This window comes from Geotrypetes seraphini, chromosome 7, assembly GCF_902459505.1.
Source record: "Geotrypetes seraphini chromosome 7, aGeoSer1.1, whole genome shotgun sequence".
NCBI classification, from domain to species: Eukaryota; Metazoa; Chordata; class Amphibia; order Gymnophiona; family Dermophiidae; genus Geotrypetes; species Geotrypetes seraphini.
The window spans coordinates 134,628,072-134,648,259 of record NC_047090.1 but is presented as its reverse complement, the minus strand read 5'-3'; the positions used below and the strand labels follow the sequence as shown (position 1 = coordinate 134,648,259).

Genomic DNA, 20,188 nt, shown 5'->3' with positions numbered 1-20,188 from the left:
GGAAGCAGACTCTCTTGGACGACATTGTGGAGGCATGGTGAGAAAGTGAAGGGAGTAACCATCTCAAATGATGTTGAGAACTCAGAGGTCAGATGTAATCAACACCCAATGATGAAAATAAAGTTGAACACTACCTCCAATTGGGAGAGGAAGAGGCAGAGGCAACTGGATTGAAACTATGCTCGAGGAACTGGTCAAAAAGACTGAATAGATTTAGAAGGAGCAGACTGTTGATGCTTTTGAGAACATTGCTGCTTCTGTTCTGCTGTGGTCTGGGAGCAGCAGATGGTTTAGCTGAAAAACATCTCCGATAGGATGTACCGTGTTTCCCTGAAAATAAGATAGTGTCTTATATTAATTTTGGGCCCAAAAAATGCACTAGGGCTTATTTCCAGGGTAGGCCTTATTTTATTTTCATGTACATGATCATCTCTCCCTTCCTCTTCTTCACCCCAATTCTTCCTCTTTCCTTTCTCTCCCTCACATATGATCCACTTCAACCTGGAAATAGGGGCAAAACATAGGTCCAGAACGACAGCCACGGCACTAAACTTCCGAAAAGGGAATTACAAAGAGATGAGACGCATGGTGTGGAAGAAGATTAAGAAGATAAACACTGTAAAAATGCTAGAGCAAGCTTGGTCTCTTTTTAAGGATACACCGCGTATCAACAAGGGATCAAAGAGGAAAAAGAATAAAGAACCGGCATGGCTCACTGTAGAGGTAAGGAAGCAAACCTTGTTTAAGGAATGGAAAAGATTAAAAAACAGATGAAAACTGGAATAAGCACAAAAAACATCAACGCAAGTGCCATAAGGCAGTAAAAGGGGCCAAAAAAGACTACGAGGAAAAAATAGCCAAGTAGGCAAAAAACTTCAAGCCATTCTTTCGATATATTAAAGGGAAACGACCCACGAAGGAAGCGGTGGGACCGTTGGATGACCTAGTAATAAAGGGAGCGCTAAAGGAGGACAAAGCAATCGCTGACAGAATGCACACATTTTTTGCGTCTGTATTTACCAAAGAGGATATATACAATGCATACCGGAACCCATCAGACTATATGCTGTAAGTTAAAATGGGAAACTGACAGGGTTAACAGTCAGTCTAGAAGAGGTATGCAGGCAGATTAACAGGCTTAAGAGCGATAAAGCCCCGGGACCAGATGGCATCCATCCGAGGGTCATCAAGGAACTGAAAGGTACCATAGCTGAACTGCTTCAACTAATAGCCAATCTGTCGATCAAAATGGGAAAGATTCCGGAGGACTGGAAGGTGGCAAATGTTTCGCTGATCTTCCCTCTATCTCATTTTCCCCTCCCTCTATCTCATTTCCTCTTATATTATGTAACTTTTCCCTTCCTCCCCTTTTTTTACCTCACAATCATGTTCGTTCTGTATATGTCTAATATGTTTTCACTAACATCTCCAAACCACCAATAACTAATTCTTACTCTTCTATTTTATGCAAATTGTTTTTAATTGTTAACCGGTCAGATATTTGTTTTATGATCGGTATATCAAAAACTAATAAACTTGGAAACTTGGAACTTGGTTTGAGGGGAGACCCGGGAAACTATAGACCGGTGAGTCTGACCTCGGTACCGGAAAAGATGGTAGAGGCGCTGATAAAGGACCGCATCATTGATCACCTTGACAGACATGGTCTGATGAGGACCAGCCAGCACGGTTTCAGCAAAGGCAGATCTTGTTTAACAAACCTGCTGCACTTCTTTGAGAGAGTAAACAGGCAGATAGACAAGGGCGACCCGGTCAACATTGTATATCTTGACTTTCAGAAGGCGTTCGACAAGGTTCCGCATGAACAACTACTTTGGAAAATTGCGAGCCATGGAATCGAGGGTGAACTACTCACGTGAATTAAAAACTGGCTGGAGCATAGGAAACAGAGAGTGGGGGTAAATGGACCATACTCAGTCTGGAAGAGCGTCACCAGTGGGGTGCTGCAGGGCTCGGTGCTTGGATCCATGCTCTTCAACATCTTTATAAACAATCTGGACATAGGTATGACGAGCAGGGTGATAAAATTTGCGGATGATACGAAGTTATTCAGAGTAGTGAAGATGCAGATTGTGAAGATCTGCAACGTGACATAATCTGCTTGAGGAATGGGCAGAGACATGGCAGATGAGGTTCAACGTGGACAAGTGTAAAGTGATGCATGTCGGTAACAAAAATCTCATGCACGAATACAGGATGTCTGGGGTGGTACTTGGAGAGACCTCCCAGGAAAGGGACTTGGGAGTTCTGATTGACAAGTCAATGAAGCCATCCGCGCAGTGTGCGGCGGCGGCAAAAAGGGCAAACAGAATGCTAGGAATGATGAAGGGGATCACGAAGGGTCCAGAGAAGAGCAACTAAGATGGTTAAGGGGTTGGAGGAGCTGCTGTACAGTGAATGATTAGAGAAACTAGGCCTCTTCTCCCTCGAACAGAGGAGATTGAGAGGGGACATGATTGAAACATTCAAGATACTGAAGGGTATAGACTTAGTAGATAAGGACAGGTTGTTCACCCTCTCCAAGGTAGGGAGAATGAGAGGGCACTCTCTCTAAAGTTGAAAGGGGATATATTCCATATGAACGTAAGGAAGTTTTTCTTCACCCAGAGAGTGGTAGAAAACTGGAATGCTGTTCTGGAGTCTGTCACAGGGGAAAACACCCTCCAGGGATTCAAAACAAAGTTAGACAAGTTCCTGCGGAACAAAGATGTACGCTGGTAGGGCTAGTCTCAGTTAGGGTGCTTGTCTTTGACCAGAGGGCCACCGTGTGAGTGGACTGCTGGGCATGATGGACCACTAGTCTGACCCAGCAGTGGCAATTCTTATGTTCTTATCTCACCCATCTCCTTGTGCCTTCCCCCTCTGTAGGAGATATTGATGCTCCTATATAGGACTCTGGTGATACCTCATTTAGAATATTGTATACAATTCTGGAGAACACCTTCAAAAATATAGAAACAGGTTGGAGTCGGTCTGGAAGAAGCCTACTAAAATGGTCAGTAATCTGTGTGTATGGGGACAGACTAAAAGACCTCAATATGTATACTTTGAAGGACAGATGGGAAAGGGGAGATAACAGATAATTTTTTAATACATATGCCATAAGTGTGCCATAATTGAAAGAAAGCTCCAGAATGAGAGCATAGGCCAAAGAGGTAATATGCTTAGGAGTAATATAAGGAAATACTGTTTTTTTTTGTTTTTAGAAAGGGTAGTAGAGGTGTGAAATAGTCTCCTGATAGAGATGTTAGAAACAGAGCCTGTGTCTGAATTCAAGAAAGTAGACAGGCACAAGGGATCTCTTATGGAGAAGAGGAAATAGCAGGTGGGCAGACTGGATGAGCTACTGGCCCTTTTATATTCTATGTTATTATTAGAGCTTGTACAAGCCATTTTAGCACACGGCACTCCTAGGAGCAAGTATGGATCAATTCTGCTTGGGATACCTCCAGTGATTTAGGTAGACTTGGGAATGGGGAAAGCTAATATCAAGGCAGAGGGTTCAGGGAGGGTGTCTGTATTGTTGGGGGGGGGGCATGGAGGAGAGAAACTGACAAGATGCATTTGAGGGTCTCAGCTGATATTCAGCTTGGGCCTGTGCAAGCAGCCAGCAACAGTGTGGACGTCGGACCAGATATTCTGTCCCTGCAAGTTCTTTTTCAGTCCCTGCTCTGTCCTCATCTGCACAAGCCTCAAACACTTTAACATCACAAGGCTTGTGGGGTTAAGGCAGAGTTTACAGGAATGGGACAGTGACAAAACTCGTGGGGAAATTGAGTTCCTGTGGGGATGGGGGGAAAAATATGTCCCTCCCTATGTCATTCCGTAATTCCAAAGCAGTGCCTGGACAGGATCCACTATTAAATATAGCCAGGTGTGACCTCAGTTACTTGGGCAAACTTTCTGGCCTGAAAGCTGCTCTTCCACCACTGGATTGCTTATGTGCATAGGTTTCTCCCTGCACATATATACTTGGAGACAGGGCAGGATTAATTCGTCGAAGGCCCCTAGGCACACAAGTACACTAGGCCCCCTGCCCCACCCCCACTATGTGACCAGACGGAAACAGGAAGCTGCGTCAGAGGGAAGGTTTGGGCCACTGCTTGCACAATTACAGTTCCCGGTGCCTTTCTTACCCGTGTTGCTTGCTTGTCTTACTTTCCATTGATTGGGGGGGGGGGGGGGGGAGGACCGCCGATCGATGCTGGAGGGGCCCATCACCGTTTGGAAAAAAACAATGTTGATGCCCACCTTCATCAGGCTCCAGGCATGTGCCTACTTGGCCTATTGGTTAATTCTGCCCTGCTTGTAGGTGGGACAAGAGGATCATGAGGGCAAAGACCCCTATAGTCCATCCAATATACCCAGGTAGCCAGCATTGTACCTGCCAATCTGTACGGGTTTTATACATAACCCTCAATACCCGGCTTCATTTACCTTTTTTTTTAATTTTGTTCTCCGTGTTTATCCCGCACGTTTCTGAATTCTGTAATTGGTTTTGTCCCCACCACCTCTACCCATAAGGAATTCCGGGCATCCATTGCCCTCTCCCTGAAAAAGTATTTCCCAGTGAGGCAGCTAGCAGGAAATCTCTCAGACTTGCCTTGAATTCAACAGTGCACTGGCACTGAGGCTCTAATGTAAAAAAAAAAAAAAAAAAAAGGCTTAACGTGAGCAAGACTGCTAACGAACGTGATCCAAGTGAATCTCTTGGCCTATCTGCGCCTCAGTGCGGGGACGTTTTGCATGTACTGCGCCACAACCCGCGCTCCACTGAGCCTCCTCCATAACGTCCAGCTGGCTTCCTTCTGACGTAGAGATGTGACTGACGTCAAGCAATCCTGCCTACGTCTAGTTTTCTGTTCCCAGAATGCCTGTCGCGTGAGACAGGATCGTCGTAAAGTTTTTTTCGTGTGGGAGAGGTGAAGTGGCGAGCCAGCCACGGCCGCGCTGCGTAGAACGGAGAAGGGTTGAGGAGCAGGCGCGAGCTTGCCGGCCGAGAACAAAGTGGCGGAGTCGAACGGAGCGCGAAGGCAGAACCTGAGAAGAAGATGACCCCGGGGGAGGCGGGGCGATGCCCCGCACCCCACCTCTCTCGCTCCCCCTGAGCCCCGGGGGAGGAAAGACAGAACCGGAGCGGGCTAAGCTGAGTGGGGCATGCGGGCGGTGTCCCGCGGGTCTGCCGCGGACGGTGCGGCTGGGTAGATAGAAGAGGGGGGTGGGGGGTGGCCGCCAGAACAGGAGTGGTTTACCTGCAGGCATGCTGTCCAGGAAGAAAACCAAGAAGGAAGTTTCCAAGCCTGCTGAAGTGCAGGGAAAGTACGTGAAGAAAGAGACGTCGCCGTTGCTGAGGAGTAAGTATAAGCAGCCAGGGGGAGTAGGAGAAGGGCCCGGGGTAACTGAGAGGGGAGATGGGAATCTTAGGCAGACGCATTCCTCTTTTTAAAGTGATTGTTGCTGGCGCGCCTTCCTGTGCAACAGGGAAATGACTCCTTTCCCTTGTCTGTGCTTTAAATAAGTAAAGCGATGGTTGTTTATATCTAGTTGCATCAGTGAATAAATAATACGTGCAATCTGATCCAGCTGTGGTAATAAGAGCCGCGAAGAAACGCTGTTGTGGAATGTCCTTGAAATAAAAACACATTCCAAAGTTAAGCTACATTCAGATATCTCAAAGGTAGTAAAAGCAGCAAAGTAATAAGAAGTAACTGATTTACTGGTGTGAGGAATGTTATACTATACTGAATGTTGTGGTGCTCTATTGGTCCTATATACTTGCTACACGCCCTACATTCTGGTTAGATTTAAACCAGCCCCTAAGAAAAAGGGGGTCTCGATTACTAATATACTTTTGAACGTGATCTGTTTTGCTAATATGAGTTGTATTTTGATACAATATTGTATTGAGCAATATGTGTTTTTTGCTTTTATCAGTGGATAATTATAATTTATGGTGGTCCTTACTACAGTGTTATGGTATAAATCAAGGGAGCCACCCATACTTGTATAATTTGATCATTCAGTCTGTCCACTTGATTCTACACTTTAAGGGCAAGTCAATAATCTAGGCACTGCATAGATAAATGTTTTGAATATTAGCATATGTGCATGTAGGTATACACTTAGCAGAATACTAGTACAGTATATATACATAAGTGCTGTTGTGTAAATATTTATATTGCATAGCATGTATTTGCAAGGGAGATGTATATGCATGGGCAGGACATACAGTAGATGGGGCTCCCACTTACATGTGTAACTTACAGAATACTGTACTGTATGCAAGTCCCTGCCACCAGGGCCGGATTTTCCTATAAGCTAACTAGGCTTCAGCCTAGGGCCTCAAGATCAAGAGGGGCCTACATTCAAATTGTTAGCAAAATTAAAATTACACTATTCTAAAAACAGTGAACACTAAAACACTGAGTCCTGGTGGTGTGAGGTGTGCTTCTGTTTGTCACTCCTCACGGCGCCTGCGCCAGCGACTCATCAAAATTCAGCCGGGGGTGGGGAATCCGAATTGCACACGTGCTCCGGATCGGATCCCGCTGCTCCTCTCCCCCCCCCCCACCCCTTTCCCGGCTCCGGAGGGGAATCGGTCTCAGCCCTGGGTGGGGGCGCGCGCCGGTCCCCGGTCTGATCCTGTCTCCGGTTCAGATTCTCGAATTTTTTTTATTTATTATCCGTGTCACATTTTTTATAAAGGTTAGTACCGATAACAACATGTTTCATTTAACATATTGATATATATCACAGTAATGATGTATTTTATTACCTCTCATGTAATTTACAAACTTAAAAATGGGAGGTGAAAGGGCCTCATAAGTGGAATAGCCTAGGGCCTCTTTTCATCTAAATCCGGCCCTGCCTGCCACATTTAGTCTCCTGCACTTATGGGTGGTTTAGGGGTAGGCATCTAAATGTTAGATACATTGATACCAGCATACACTAGTTGTCTAGGTTTTGTTATGGAATAGGCATCTATCTGCCCTTGGGGTACCTATTTAGAGGTATCCAGTCAGAGAGTTGTCCCTTTGGCTGCAGTTTTTCCTTGCAGGTTAGTTTTGCATATGCCATGACAGGAGTAAATTTCGCTCCTAAGCCAGTGTATGTGGAGTATGATCTGTCTCTTAAATTTACCGTCAATTTTCACCGTAGAACTTACATCATGCCGAACAGAACTTCCCTCTGGAGTCCATCAGATGTAACATAGGCAAGCAATCTCTCCAGGTGTACTTGGAAATTCCTTTTGATCAAGCCTGTGGCACCCAAAAATGATGGGAAATATTTATTTATTTAATTCGTTGTCTATCCTGTTTTTCCCAAAGAACTCAGATTAACATACATAATATACAATTAACAGATTACAATTTACCATAGTTATAGTATAGGTTTTTGATACATTTTATTGGTCTCAGGCTGCATTTCTTGGTACTTAAGGATTCTCCTCTATACAATTCACACAGTAATTGCTTGGAACAGACACTTCTGTGGTGTTCTGGTGTTTTCCCTTACCACTATGTCCAGTTTTCTTACCTCCTTTGTGTATTAATTATTCTAGTATGTTTATGATTTTAAAAATAAAGAAATCCTAATAAATAAAATAATTCTTTAACATGCATTGATTAATGCGTTTGATAAAACGCATACCAATATTAGATTAAATACCAGCTCCTAGCCACAGAACCTTGATTGCTGGTACGATATCTTTCCATATCAGTTTTTATTGTCTTTCTAGTCTGGATACATGAGCATACAACTTCACATGCTTAATGACACATAAAGACCATCACATCAAGATTCATTTATGGGTAAAGTCCTGTGTATCAGTTTCCATGCCTGTGTAAAAAAAAAAAAAATCTGTGACAGAGTTAAAATGTTTATGGAAACTTGCTAGTGTGTTCATGGGTGCAAAGCAATGTAAGCAGTTCACATCCTTGGTATGAAACATATAAAAGGCTGGTTTGCACATACCCTTGGGGTAAGTGCTGAGACAAAGATAATAGTTGGCTTAGTAGATAGAGGTTTAGTGAGGTCTTTTTTTTCTTTTTAACTTTATTGATTTTCCAAACTGAAAATGCAATACAATTAATTAAACATAAAATCCTACGTACAACGCACTATTAACTACACAAATACAGTAAAACCTTGGATTGCAAGCAACTTGGTTTACAAGTGTTTTGCAAGACAAGCAAAAAACATTCAATTAAATTTTAACTTGATATACAAGCAATCCTCTGAGAGGAGAAAAACTAACAGCGGCGGTGCCAGCAATTGCAGCCCACCCCTATCCATTCGTAGCGGGAGGGAAGGCCTTGGCTGACCATGCCCAGAGCCTCCTACTGCCTGCCTCAGCTGCAGGCCAATGGCCATGCGTGACTAAGGCTGAATCAGCCTCGGCCATCCTACGCGACAAAGGAGTAACAAACTCCTCCCATCGGCACCTCTCTGAAGAAAATAGCGACCTCTGTAACCCTGCGCCCACCAAACGAGTGAGCTTACGGGTCATATGTGTCCAGGTTATAGAGGGGGGAGGGGGAAAGGGACTGTTGCCCCCTTCCCCCCCAAAAAAATAACACTATACAGCCCCCATCCTGCAGCTCAACTGAGGCCTAAGCCCCAAGCCCGTATCTCCTCTGAGGCCTAAGCCCCAGGCTCATGTCTCCACTGAGGCCTAAGCCTCATGACCATGTCTCACCTGAGGCCGAATGCCACAGGCACATGTCTCAACTGAGGCCGAATGCCACAGGCACATGTCTCTTTTCTGATCTAGGAAACTGAAGCCGGTAGCTGCCAAGCCTGGCTAGAAATCCATCGTAGAATCCAGGAGCTGTGCCCTGTAGTCCAGAAGGCACCACATCCAGCAGTGTAAGGGACCTGGGTGGGCCCAGGTGTTACCCTGAAGAGGGTGAGGTAGGGACACTGGGAGGGCCCAGGTGTACCTCCAAAGCTGGCACCGTTCAGCCAGAACACCTCTCCTTCCAAACATCCAGGCCTGGAACCGAAATTCACAAGCAGAAGCCAGGAGCTGTGAGGGAAACATTCATGCACCTGCTGGAGATAGAGTATGCTGGTTGGCCAGGAGGCTGTGCATCCAAGATATACCCAATGATAAATCAAGTGCTCTCTATCTTCACCTGCTGGTTGATGGATGTAATCTCACTAGTCTCTGGATTCATCTGCTGTTGATGACAAGGAAGGGACAACTTCCCTATGAGGAAAGGCTAAAGTGGCTAGGGCTCTTCAACTTGAAGAAAAGAGGGTTTGTGACAGAAGTCTATAAAATACTGAGTGGAGTGAAAAGAGTAGATGTGAATTGCTTATTTACTCTTTCCAAAAATACTATTCCTGGCGTCTTCTCTCCACTGCGGCCTGCCCTCAGTGACAACTTCCTGTTTCTGGTGGGGCGGCCGCAATGGAGAGAAGACACCTTGACTAGCAGCAGGGTAGCTCTATGAATTACATTCGCTACTGCCGCTTGGCAACAAGTTTTGCTTTGAATTAAAGGTAGATGCGGGAGGGGGGGGGGAATTAGATAAACATTGTTGGGGGAGTAGAGTGACAGGATTGATTCTGGAAAGGAGTGTGCTGAAATAGCTAACCAGTAAAAAAAAAAATAAAAGGCAAAAGAGAAGAAGCCAGGGGGATGTGAGCTCGTGAAACAGGAAATTACATTAGATGGAAGGACTCCGGGAGAGGGAAAGCCCAAACAGGCCTCTGCAAAATAGATTAGCGGCAAGGAGGCTGGTGCCACTGCTCATGAATTGGTGAGTCTGTTTTTTTTCTGTAAACAAATAGATTCAAATTGATTGGAATTGAGTACTTCTGCTGCTCGCCATCCGAGTCTGGTGGTATTAGTAGTACTGGACTGGCCCAAGTGTCCATTTTTCACAGACTTGGTCAGACTGCTGGTAGCCAACCAATTGCCACTGAGAGGATGGCGGGGTTTCCTGTCTCAAGGTCCAGTCCTCATGGAGGATCCCTCCATCTTTGGTCTTACAGCCTGGCTCTTGAAAGGGCAAATTTGAGGAAGAAGGGATATTCAGATGAGGTCATCACTACCCTACTGCAGGCCAAGAAGCAATCTTCTTCAGTGACCTATGCTGGAGTGTAGAGGTTCTTTGAGTCTTGGTGTGCGGAGAGAGCAGTTTCACCTTCAGTAGCCTCCTTAGCTCGTATCCTGGCATTTTTGCAAAGTGGTTTGGATAAAGGACTGGCCTCCAACAGCAGCAGCTGGAGCTGTTGGGTGTGCTGAGCCACGGCTGGACATGACCCATGCCGCCAGCAAGCAACTACGAGAGGATGAGCAAGAGGCACAGAATAAGAAATGGCGGGGTGCCGTTGGCCTCCTCAGCACGTTCCTCTGACGTGGTTCTGCCCCTCCTCTGACGTCAGGGGAGGGACTGCAGCAGAGGGAACATGCTGCGGAGACTGACGGCAGCCTGCAACCTAGCAGGCTGCCTTAATTAGCTTTAAAGGGAGGAAATCTGAGGAAGACAGACGGAAGGGAGAGCCGTATCAGGCGCAGGCCGCAGTGAGAGCCATTTTGGGCCGCATGTTGTGCAGGGCTGCCTTAGACACAACATAATTGGTAATCATCAATCAATCAAATTATAGTAGATAATTTCATAGAAGCAAATGTCTCAAATCTCACAGTGTTGCTGGACCTTACACACAATGCATGCTATTAACAATACAGAATTTGAATCTACTCAGTGGTTTACTGCATTCTTCTTTCTACCAACCCCAGTATCTAGGCATCATTGGTGGCGCTGGCTCCTGTTCCATTTTTTTATATTAGGCATCAGAAGTCTAGCTACTCCAACTGTATGACTGTGAGCTTAGCCATTAGCAAATCTTGTTGTAGCCACCCTTCCGTAGCACTTGCTCTCCACTTTCCCACTGCCAACAGTAAACAGTATGATGTACAGTATTGTCCTCTTAGAACTCTTAGACCTTCTCAACAAAACCTACTTAGCGTTCCCGCTTTTTGTGAGTTTGTATCTGATATACCACCACACAGTTTTCTCAGTTCAAGGCCCCGAGCTCTAGGATAAACTCTCTGTGTCTTCGACGACAAACCTCCCAACAACAGTTCAGAATAAACATAAAAACTTTCCTGTTTTCTGAGGCATATACTTAATCCCTTTGCCTGCAGTATGCCAGTAGTGAAACAACAGCACAGTACCCTCCCTAATTGGGTTTCATCCCTGCTATCCTATCTGTATTTATCCCCTCTTGTGTACCTATGAAACTTACCCCTATTTTAGATTGTAAACCGCCTAGACATACCTATTGATGGGCAAGGTAGTACATAAGAGTTTAGACCTAGTGCTCATCTATCCCAAGGTCTTCCTTTCTGAAAGATAGTCCTCATTCCCTATTACTGACCATTTAGCTAATTTATCGGTTGTCTCGTAATATAGTGACAAATGTGGCAAATATTAACTCTAGCTTTTTAATGTGTATTTCTACTCTTAGCAAGTGTTATTTTCTCATGGGTCTCGTATTATGCCGTAGAACCTATTTGCTAATACTAACATGCGCTACTGCTTTAGCACACATTAATTCTAGCTGATAATTCCTTAAGCTTAATTTAGCTGTAACGCTGAGTTCATACTTTCTTTCATAAAAGCTATATACATAATACATTTATACTTTTTGCCTTACCTTAGATCTGATGCCTTCTTTTATTCGCCATGGTCCAACCATTCCAAGGCGAACTGATATCGGTCTTCCAGATTCTGGTTCTTTTGCCTATACTGCTGCTGCTGCTGCTAAGGAAGGTGCAGTGGCCAGAAACCAGAGTTTCCTACGAGCTCCAGTCCAAAGAGCACCTCATGAGGTCATCAGACGAGAGAGCAATAGACTGTCTGCGCCTTCTTATATCATCAGGACTGATATGCCTCGGGAATATGGTGGTTCCTCTCAGTCCTTCTTAACAGATGCTAATTCAATTGTGGAAAATGGAGAAAATGGTGCCCGCTATCACTATGATCACTTCTATGATGCACGAAGGAGACAGGCATTGGGTGATCGTACACATGAGGAATACAGGTGTTATGAGCACAATAATGACCATTTTCAGAGGATGCCACAGAGTCAAGGGAGACACCCAGCAGGCAAGTGTAATTATTTAATAAAGCAATTTGTCTTATAGAAATATGATTCTTTAATCTGTTCTCAAACCACTGTTGTCATACTTTAAAGATTATACTTGTTCAGGATCTTTGTGTGTGTGTTTGTTTATTTTGCCATTTATCAAGATTGACTTTGCTGCAGTTACATTAAGCTCTAAGCTTCATCTTCTGTTTCACATACATAGGAACCTTTACATTAGGTGATCAATCCATGCTCGCGAACTGCTTGCAGAAGGGTGTCAATCACATCTTTCAGCTCTTCCTCCACCAGTTTTTCCTTTTGCAAGCGAATCAAGAAGTGTGGCATCTTCTTAGGTGGAGTCCCAGACAGTTTTGCCAAAAAGATCTGTAGAGCAGCTACTTGATCTACTCTGCTTACCTTTACAAAGTTCTACAAAGTGGCCATAGTGGCTCGACACCGCTTTTGGATCATCAGTCTAGCGAGCAAGCTCATCTGTCTCTCCCTAGACGTTTTGGTACGTTACCTAATATACGGACTCCTGTGTACATGTAACAGAATAAAAGATTAGGTTATTACCTGCCCTGCGTTTTCTGTAATTCACCTGCTTTCTGCCTCTGACAACTCTATGGTCCAGAACTGGAGTTCTTCTCCTGTCAGTTGGATGAACATGTATGATTAACTTACTAATAAAATACTGAATTATCGAGCTTATGTGTTAGTTCTAGTTGCACACTGCAAGTTGGTCCATTGAAACACCTATGTTGCAAGTGGGATCCGGAAGGTTCGCCCCCCACATTTCGCCCCCAGCAATTCGCCCCTCACATTTCGCCCCCCACATTTCGCCCCCAGACACATTTCGCCCCCACACATTTCGCCCCCACACATTTCGCCCCCCGGATGTTTTGCCCCCACACATTTCGCCCCCGCACATTTCGCCCCTGAGCGTTGGATTATGACCCCCATCTTCTTTCTTCCTCCCTCCCCCCCCCAACGCGGGACCCTGTGGCACCATCAGCTCTTACTCCCTCTAACGCCGGCCCTGCAGCTCCGGACTTCCCCACACCTGCTCCCCCCCCCCCCCGATCACTATTATTTTAAATGTTATGGCAGACTTCTAACCTCGGCCTGCCCCGGAACTCTTCCTGCAACAGCAACTTCATGTTATGGCAGCCGCGGCGCTGTATCCATCGGAGGAGACTTCTAACCTCGGCCTGCCCCGGAACTCTTCCTGCAACAGCAACTTCATGTTCCTGCCTAGGCGGGTGGTGGCTGCAGGAAGAGTTCCGGGGCAGGCCGAGGTAGCGTTGGATTATGACCCCCATCTTCTTTCTTCCTCCCTCCCCCCCCCAACGCGGGACCCTGTGGCACCATCAGCTCTTACTCCCTCTAACGCCGGCCCTGCACCATCAGCTCTTACTCCCTCTAACGCCGGCCCTGCAGCTCCGGACTTCCCCACACCTCAGGCCGAGGTAGCGTTGGATTATGACCCCCATCTTCTTTCTTCCTCCCTCCCCCCCCAACGCGGGACCCTGTGGCACCATCAGCTCTTACTCCCTCTAACGCCGGCCCTGCAGCTCCGGACTTCCCCACACCTCAGGCCGAGGTAGCGTTGGATTATGACCCCCATCTTCTTTCTTCCTCCCTCCCCCCCCCAACGCGGGACCCTGTGGCACCATCAGCTCTTACTCCCTCTAACGCCGGCCCTGCAGCTCCGGACTTCCCCACACCTCAGGCCGAGGTAGCGTTGGATTATGACCCCCATCTTCTTTCTTCCTCCCTCCCCCCCCCCCAACGCGGGACCCTGTGGCACCATCAGCTCTTACTCCCTCTAACGCCGGCCCTGCAGCTCCGGACTTCCCCACACCTGCTCTCTCCCCCCCCCCCGATCACTATTATTTTAAATGTTATGGCAGCCACGGCGCTGTATCCATCGGAGGAGACTTCTAACCTCGGCCTGCCCCGGAACTCTTCCTGCAACAGCAACTTCATGGCCGAGGTTAGAAGTCTCCTCCGATGGATACAGCGCCGTGGCTGCCATAACATTTAAAATAATAGTGATCGGGGGGGGGGGGGGAGAGAGCAGGTGTGGGGAAGTCCGGAGCTGCAGGGCCGACATTAGAGGCAGTGAGAACAGCCAGCTGTGCACTTTGAATTTGTAGCCTGCCGTCGTGTCGGCAAAGAAATCGCCTGCGAGAGGAGTAGTCTGACACTCAGGGGCGAAATGTGCGGGGGCGAAATGTGTGGGGGCGAAACATCCGGGGGGCGAAATGTGCGGGGGCGAAATGTGTGGGGGCGAAACATCCGGGGGGCGAAATGTGCGGGGGCGAAATGTGAGGGGCGAATTGCTGGGGGCGAAATGTGGGGGGCGAAACTTCCGTGAACCGTTGCAAGTTCATGCTGCTAATTGTTTTTTTTAATGAGTTACAGAGCAGAACAGAAATGTGTGTTATTTCTAGGGAAGTTCCCCATGCCCCTCCTCTTTTCTCATGTTACAGTAGAGCTTGATTTTTCATTTTTCCATCTGTTCAGGGTTGTAAAAGCAAGAAATTTCTCGATCATACACTAGCATTTTAGGCAGCTTCCTATGATAAAGAATTTTGATCATTGTTGCTTACAACTTGTTCTTATAAACATTTTAGAATCCAGTTGAAAACTTATCTCTTCTCAAAATATCTGGCCAAGTAGTTCTATTGTGTTTCTCTTGTTACTTTCTTTTAATATAATCTTTTGTAAACCGCGATGAACTTGCGGTTATGCGGTTTAGAAGCACGATATTATGTTATGGTACAAACTGAAGAGGAAACTATACTCTATTGGTGAAGGGGGAGGAGCTGAAAGATATGATTGACACTCTTCTGCAAGTGGTTCGTGAGTATGGGCTGATCACTTAATGCACAGACTCCTGTATATATTAACAGAAACAAGATTATCCAGGCAAGAACCTAATTTTCATTTAATCTCAGTTTTCAAGGATCGCCAGTGTGTTTTCAGATATCCCTAATGAATATGCATGACAGAAATTTCTACTGTTCAATTGCTGTCTTATCAGCCAAGGAGATGTAGGCCCTTCTCCTATTGTCCAGCAAGACTACAATCCTTTTACTATTCCTTTTCATTGGATTGCTCCATTACAGCTGGACTTTTACCTTATTTACTTCAGTCCAGAATCTATGCATTTAACACTCCTCCTCTCATGGCCACATTAAGAACAGTATGTGGTTGTGCATGCTGTACCTTATAGGGAGCACTGGAAAGGACAGTTGGCCCTTTTGTCAGCTGGGAGCAGAGGTAAGCAGCAATAATCTTAAAACTCTACAAGTTCTGAGTTACATACAAGTCTGACTTAAGAACAGCTTTAAAAAATGTAACTTGTTCTTAATCCGAGAACTACCCGTACTGATTCTTTAATTACTATAGATTTTTACTCTATACCTGTTTCTATTGGTCATGAACATCATGGCCCTTTCCTTAGCAACAGCAGTAGATGAATCCAGAGACCAATGGGATAGCACATATCTACCAGCAGGTGGAGATAGAGAAACTGATTAACAGGTGGTCCTATTGGCTAGCACGCCTCCTGCATCTTCAGTATGCTTTATCTCCCAACTGGCAATGGTTGCTATTCACCTAGCTCCCGGATTCTGGCTGTGACTGGGCAATTATTTTCTCCTGTTAAGGTTTCTCTTCAGTGAGATGGCAATTCTATTTCTCCTGTTGAGGTTTCTCTTCAGTGAGACAGGGGTGTCTGGCTGAACGGTGCCAGCTTTAGGGGTTACACCTGCCCCCCCCCCCCAGATCCCTGCTTCACCCTCCCTCCAATGATAGGGGGTCTGACTGGGTCTCGATTTTTCTTCTTTCCCTTCACTATAAAAAAAAAAGACCACAGTGACTATTAAACATTTCTGCCCACATAGTGCTGAGCGACCGGCATCTGCCAGCACTATCAACAAAGTTGTGAGTATATGTTTTATTTGAACTTCTTTTCTGGTTGTGGTGGAGCTGCGGATTCGGTGTGAATCTACAGAAGGAATATGTTTTTTATCAAACGCTATATTTTGTAGAAATGGTTTAGCGACTGACAAGTAAATTTACATTTGTATGAAGTTTGTTCAGTAAAGGGCTTCAGGTGTATGGATAGAGCTCCGTTGATGGAAACTGGTGCCTTCCTGTGTGTTGTAGGCACACGCTTGTTTTCATACTCTGGCAGCAGCACCACAGCGGTAGTGGGATTTCTCTCCGAGGCGGACTCTGCTTGGCAGTTCCTGCGTCCAGGTGGAAGTGAATATTTGAACGGCTCCAGGTGTGTTCTTCACGGTTCACGGAAGTTTCGCCCCCCACATTTCGCCCCCAGCAATTCGCCCCTCACATTTCGCCCCCGCACATTTCGCCCCCCGGATGTTTAGCCCCCACACATTTCGCCCCCGCACATTTCGCCCCCCGGATGTTTCGCCCCCACACATTTCGCCCCCGCACATTTCGCCCCTGAGTGTCAGACTATTCCTCTCGCAGGCGATTTCTTTGCCGACACGACGGCAGGCTACAAATTCAAAGTGCACAGCTGGCTGTTCTCACTGCCTCTAATGTCGGCCCTGCAGCTCCGGACTTCCCCACACCTGCTCTCTCCCCCCCCCCCGATCACTATTATTTTAAATGTTATGGCAGCCACGGCGCTGTATCCATCGGAGGAGACTTCTAACCTCGGCCATGAAGTTGCTGTTGCAGGAAGAGTTCCGGGGCAGGCCGAGGTTAGAAGTCTCCTCCGATGGATACAGCGCCGTGGCTGCCATAACATTTAAAATAATAGTGATCGGGGGGGGGGGGAGAGAGCAGGTGTGGGGAAGTCCGGAGCTGCAGGGCCGCCAGCTGTGCACTTTGAATTTGTAGCGGTTTTTTTTTTTAAGGAGTCAGGGAGTATGCTGATGCGCCCCCGAACGCCGGCGCCGCCCCCCAGCGCGAAGAGAGTCGCTCGGCGCCGCGAGCCGCCAGCCCAAACGCGGCCCGCGCAGAGGCGCGGCCCCCCCCAACGACCCGCCGACCCCGAACGCCACCGCGAGCAGACAACCCCAACGCGGCCCGCGGCCCGGCAGTAGGGGAGCGCCGGTCCGCTGCGGTCGGCGCCGCCAGCCGCTACAGGGGGAGCGCCGGCACGCGCGTTCTGCGCCACGAGCTGCTGGCCCTAACGCGGCTCGCGGCCTGGGAGGAAGGGAGCGCCGGTCTAATGCGTTTTTTGCCGCGGGCCGCTGGCTCCTACGCGGCTCGCGGCCTGGGAGGAAGGAAGCGCCGGTCTGGTGCGGTCGGCCATTGGTGCCGGAGGGGGAGAAGGAGCCCCCAAGCGGCCCGGCCGGGAGGAGGGGAGCGCCGGTACGGTGCGTTTTTGCGCCGCGGGCCGCTGGCTCCAACGCAGCCCGCGGTATGAGAGGAGGGAAGACTACCGGCTAAGGGCAGGAATCCGATCCGATGCTCCCGGGCAGGCGGACCAGCCCGCACGTGTGGGGCGACCCGCCCCGCTCATATAGTTGCCAGGAAGAGAGTTGTTCGGTGCCGCGAGCCGCTGGCTCACACGCGGCCCGCGGCCTGGGCAGAGGTGCCGCCCCCCCCAACGATTAGCCGACCCCGAACGGCAAAGCAACCTGCGGCCAGGGAGGAGGGAGTCGGCGGCCCTGAAAGCCGGCGCGGCCGACGCCCCGACTCCTTGCAAGCCGCACCCCCCCCTCCTGCACCAGCTCCACGCGGGGAGAGCCGGCAACAAGTTTAAAAAACGCCGAGGGCAGAAAGCCGATCGGCAAGAAGGCGCAGCGCTCTAAGGCGGGCGGACCCGCACGCAAGTTCCGGGCGGGCCGCCCCCACCGTCCTCTCCCTCATCGAGAGCGCCGTCGTGTCGGCAAAGAAATCGCCTGCGAGAGGAATAGTCTGACACTCAGGGGCGAAATGTGCGGGGGCGAAATGTGTGGGGGCGAAACATCCGGGGGGCGAAATGTGCGGGGGCGAAATGTGTGGGGGCGAAATGTGTCTGGGGGCGAAATGTGGGGGGCGAAATGTGAGGGGCGAATTGCTGGGGGCGAAATGTGGGGGGCGAACCTTCCGGATCCCGTTCTTCACATAGCCAGTTCCTGACCGAGCGCAAGAGGCGCATGCTTATTTTCCTAAGTTGAGGAGAACAAAGCAGTATTCATTTATTTCTCTCAAATGTTCATTTTAAGCATTTTATGCCATAACAGTGGGGAAAATATTTTAATGGTTGGCTCCGGGTAGGTTTTTAATGCAATTTGATAGAGCAGGCTCATTTCAGCATGAAACAGGCATGCGCTTGGATCTCTGGCGCTAGCGGGAGCACCGCAGCATTCATGGGGTTTATTTTGCAGCTGACAGGTCACTGTATCCCACGGCTTCCCTGTTTTCGGGGTTCTATGCATCGGGAGTGTTTCAACAGCTTTTGCCACTGTTGCGGTGATATACCTTGTGTGTTTCCCACTCTCTCTACTTGAAAAGACTTAACTACTTTAATAAAGACTGTACTGTTATGCCTCACAGTGCTTAAGAATGAGATTCTGCCCTGGGCTTAGCTGCACAGTCTTGTTTTTTTTGCCGTTATGGGTCAGCAGAAGGCAAATTGATGTGTTTCATACAGGTATCTTCTTGTATCTCTTGGGGTCCCTGAAGGGCGAGTCTATGGAGATTTAGAGGTTTTCTTATTCTTTGTGCCTCTGTGCAGTGCTGTGTGTGTCTGGTAACACTATGGAATTGACTCCTGAACATAGTACGAATAGATTACGAATTTGGAGGAGTTTCTAGGGTCATAATGGCACTTCACATCTTTCTATGGGCAGAACTGTCTTTTCTATTTTTAGGGTGCCAGGGACTGCAAGTTTCAAAACTTCTCGCACAGATTTCTCAGGTCACCATCTTCTCATGGCACCTGCTAGACATTCCTTTACACTGGCAGGAAGAGCTGTGTGGCTCCTTCTAACCAGGGACAAGTTACCTATTCTCCCAAACCCACAGAGTAGCAAACGCTATGTGGCTGTTGAAATCATCCCTGACGCTCTCTTTAGGGATAACAATTAGGGTACGGATTGTTTCCCATGGGGCAGTCAATGCAGCTTCTAGATTACGTCTAGTATGTCTTCACTTTAAAGGCAGTAAGTTTTTGGCTAACATTGCACGGAGTTAGTACTGTTTTCAGAATTCCAACATACTCCATCTTACATCGCAAAGCTGGATTTTTTTTGTAGGATAGTTCCTTTCTTCTTCAGAATTTACAGCTCTCATCCAGCCAACTGTCTGCTCTTCACTTCCTCTGGTGACTCTTTATGCTTTCTCATGAGGGGGGAGACACTATGATGTTAGGTCAGAGGGCTTTGGGCATTTTTCAGGATGCTTGCAACTTTGAATACTCCTCCCATTTCAGATTCTTTCTTGGAGTCACCATGTATTGAGCTTCCAAAGGTTACGTTTGTGCGAGACCCCTTTTAAGTATTACTGGTACATGGGGCAGTAGTTTTAGTTCTTCCGAAACTAAGGGAAGTTATTCCATTTACTTCATAGTGCCTAAGATGGGGGAATTGGTCAGATGGGGGCTGGATCTCATTTTGGTAAATTAGTTTCTCAGAGTTAGCCATTTCCAGAGAAAAACTGTGAGAATATGTACAATTTTCCTATGGACACCGAATTAGCACTATCTTCGCTTGGCTCTCATCGAGCAGCGCTATCAGCTTTGGCAAAATGCCATTTGGCCTAGCCACGGCTCCATGAATATGTTAGAAAATGAGAGCAATAGTGGCATTTTGGCACAAACAGGAGATTCAGGTACTTTCTTTCTTAGACAACTGCTTGATTTGGATGTCTTTCAGCGAGGTCAATTTGTCAGACACAAACGGGTGATTTCTTTTATTTGAACTTCTTTTCTTCAATTCTTTGGATTTGAATCTTCAAATTTCCAAAGAGCTCTTTTCTCCTGTACTAATTATTGGAATATCGGAGGATGTTGTTCACGTAGGAGAGGAATATGTTTCTTCCTAGAGACTGGGGCAACAGGTTACAGTCTCAGGTTTGTCATCTTCTTCAT

At 47.4% G+C, this 20,188-nt stretch overlaps 1 protein-coding gene across 1 annotated transcript in view; it reads left to right on the top strand.

Annotated features, from left to right (window-relative positions):
- Nucleotides 1-4,814: 4,814 nt before the first annotated feature.
- The window catches only part of SAV1 (salvador family WW domain containing protein 1), a 69,961-nt gene continuing 54,587 nt past the window's right edge, over nucleotides 4,815-20,188 (top strand). The window contains exons 1-2 of the mRNA XM_033951926.1: nucleotides 4,815-5,375; nucleotides 11,697-12,143. Coding sequence (XP_033807817.1) covers nucleotides 5,282-5,375; nucleotides 11,697-12,143 — 541 coding nt within the window. The 5' untranslated portion in view covers nucleotides 4,815-5,281. The remainder of the gene's footprint in view (nucleotides 5,376-11,696; nucleotides 12,144-20,188) is intronic.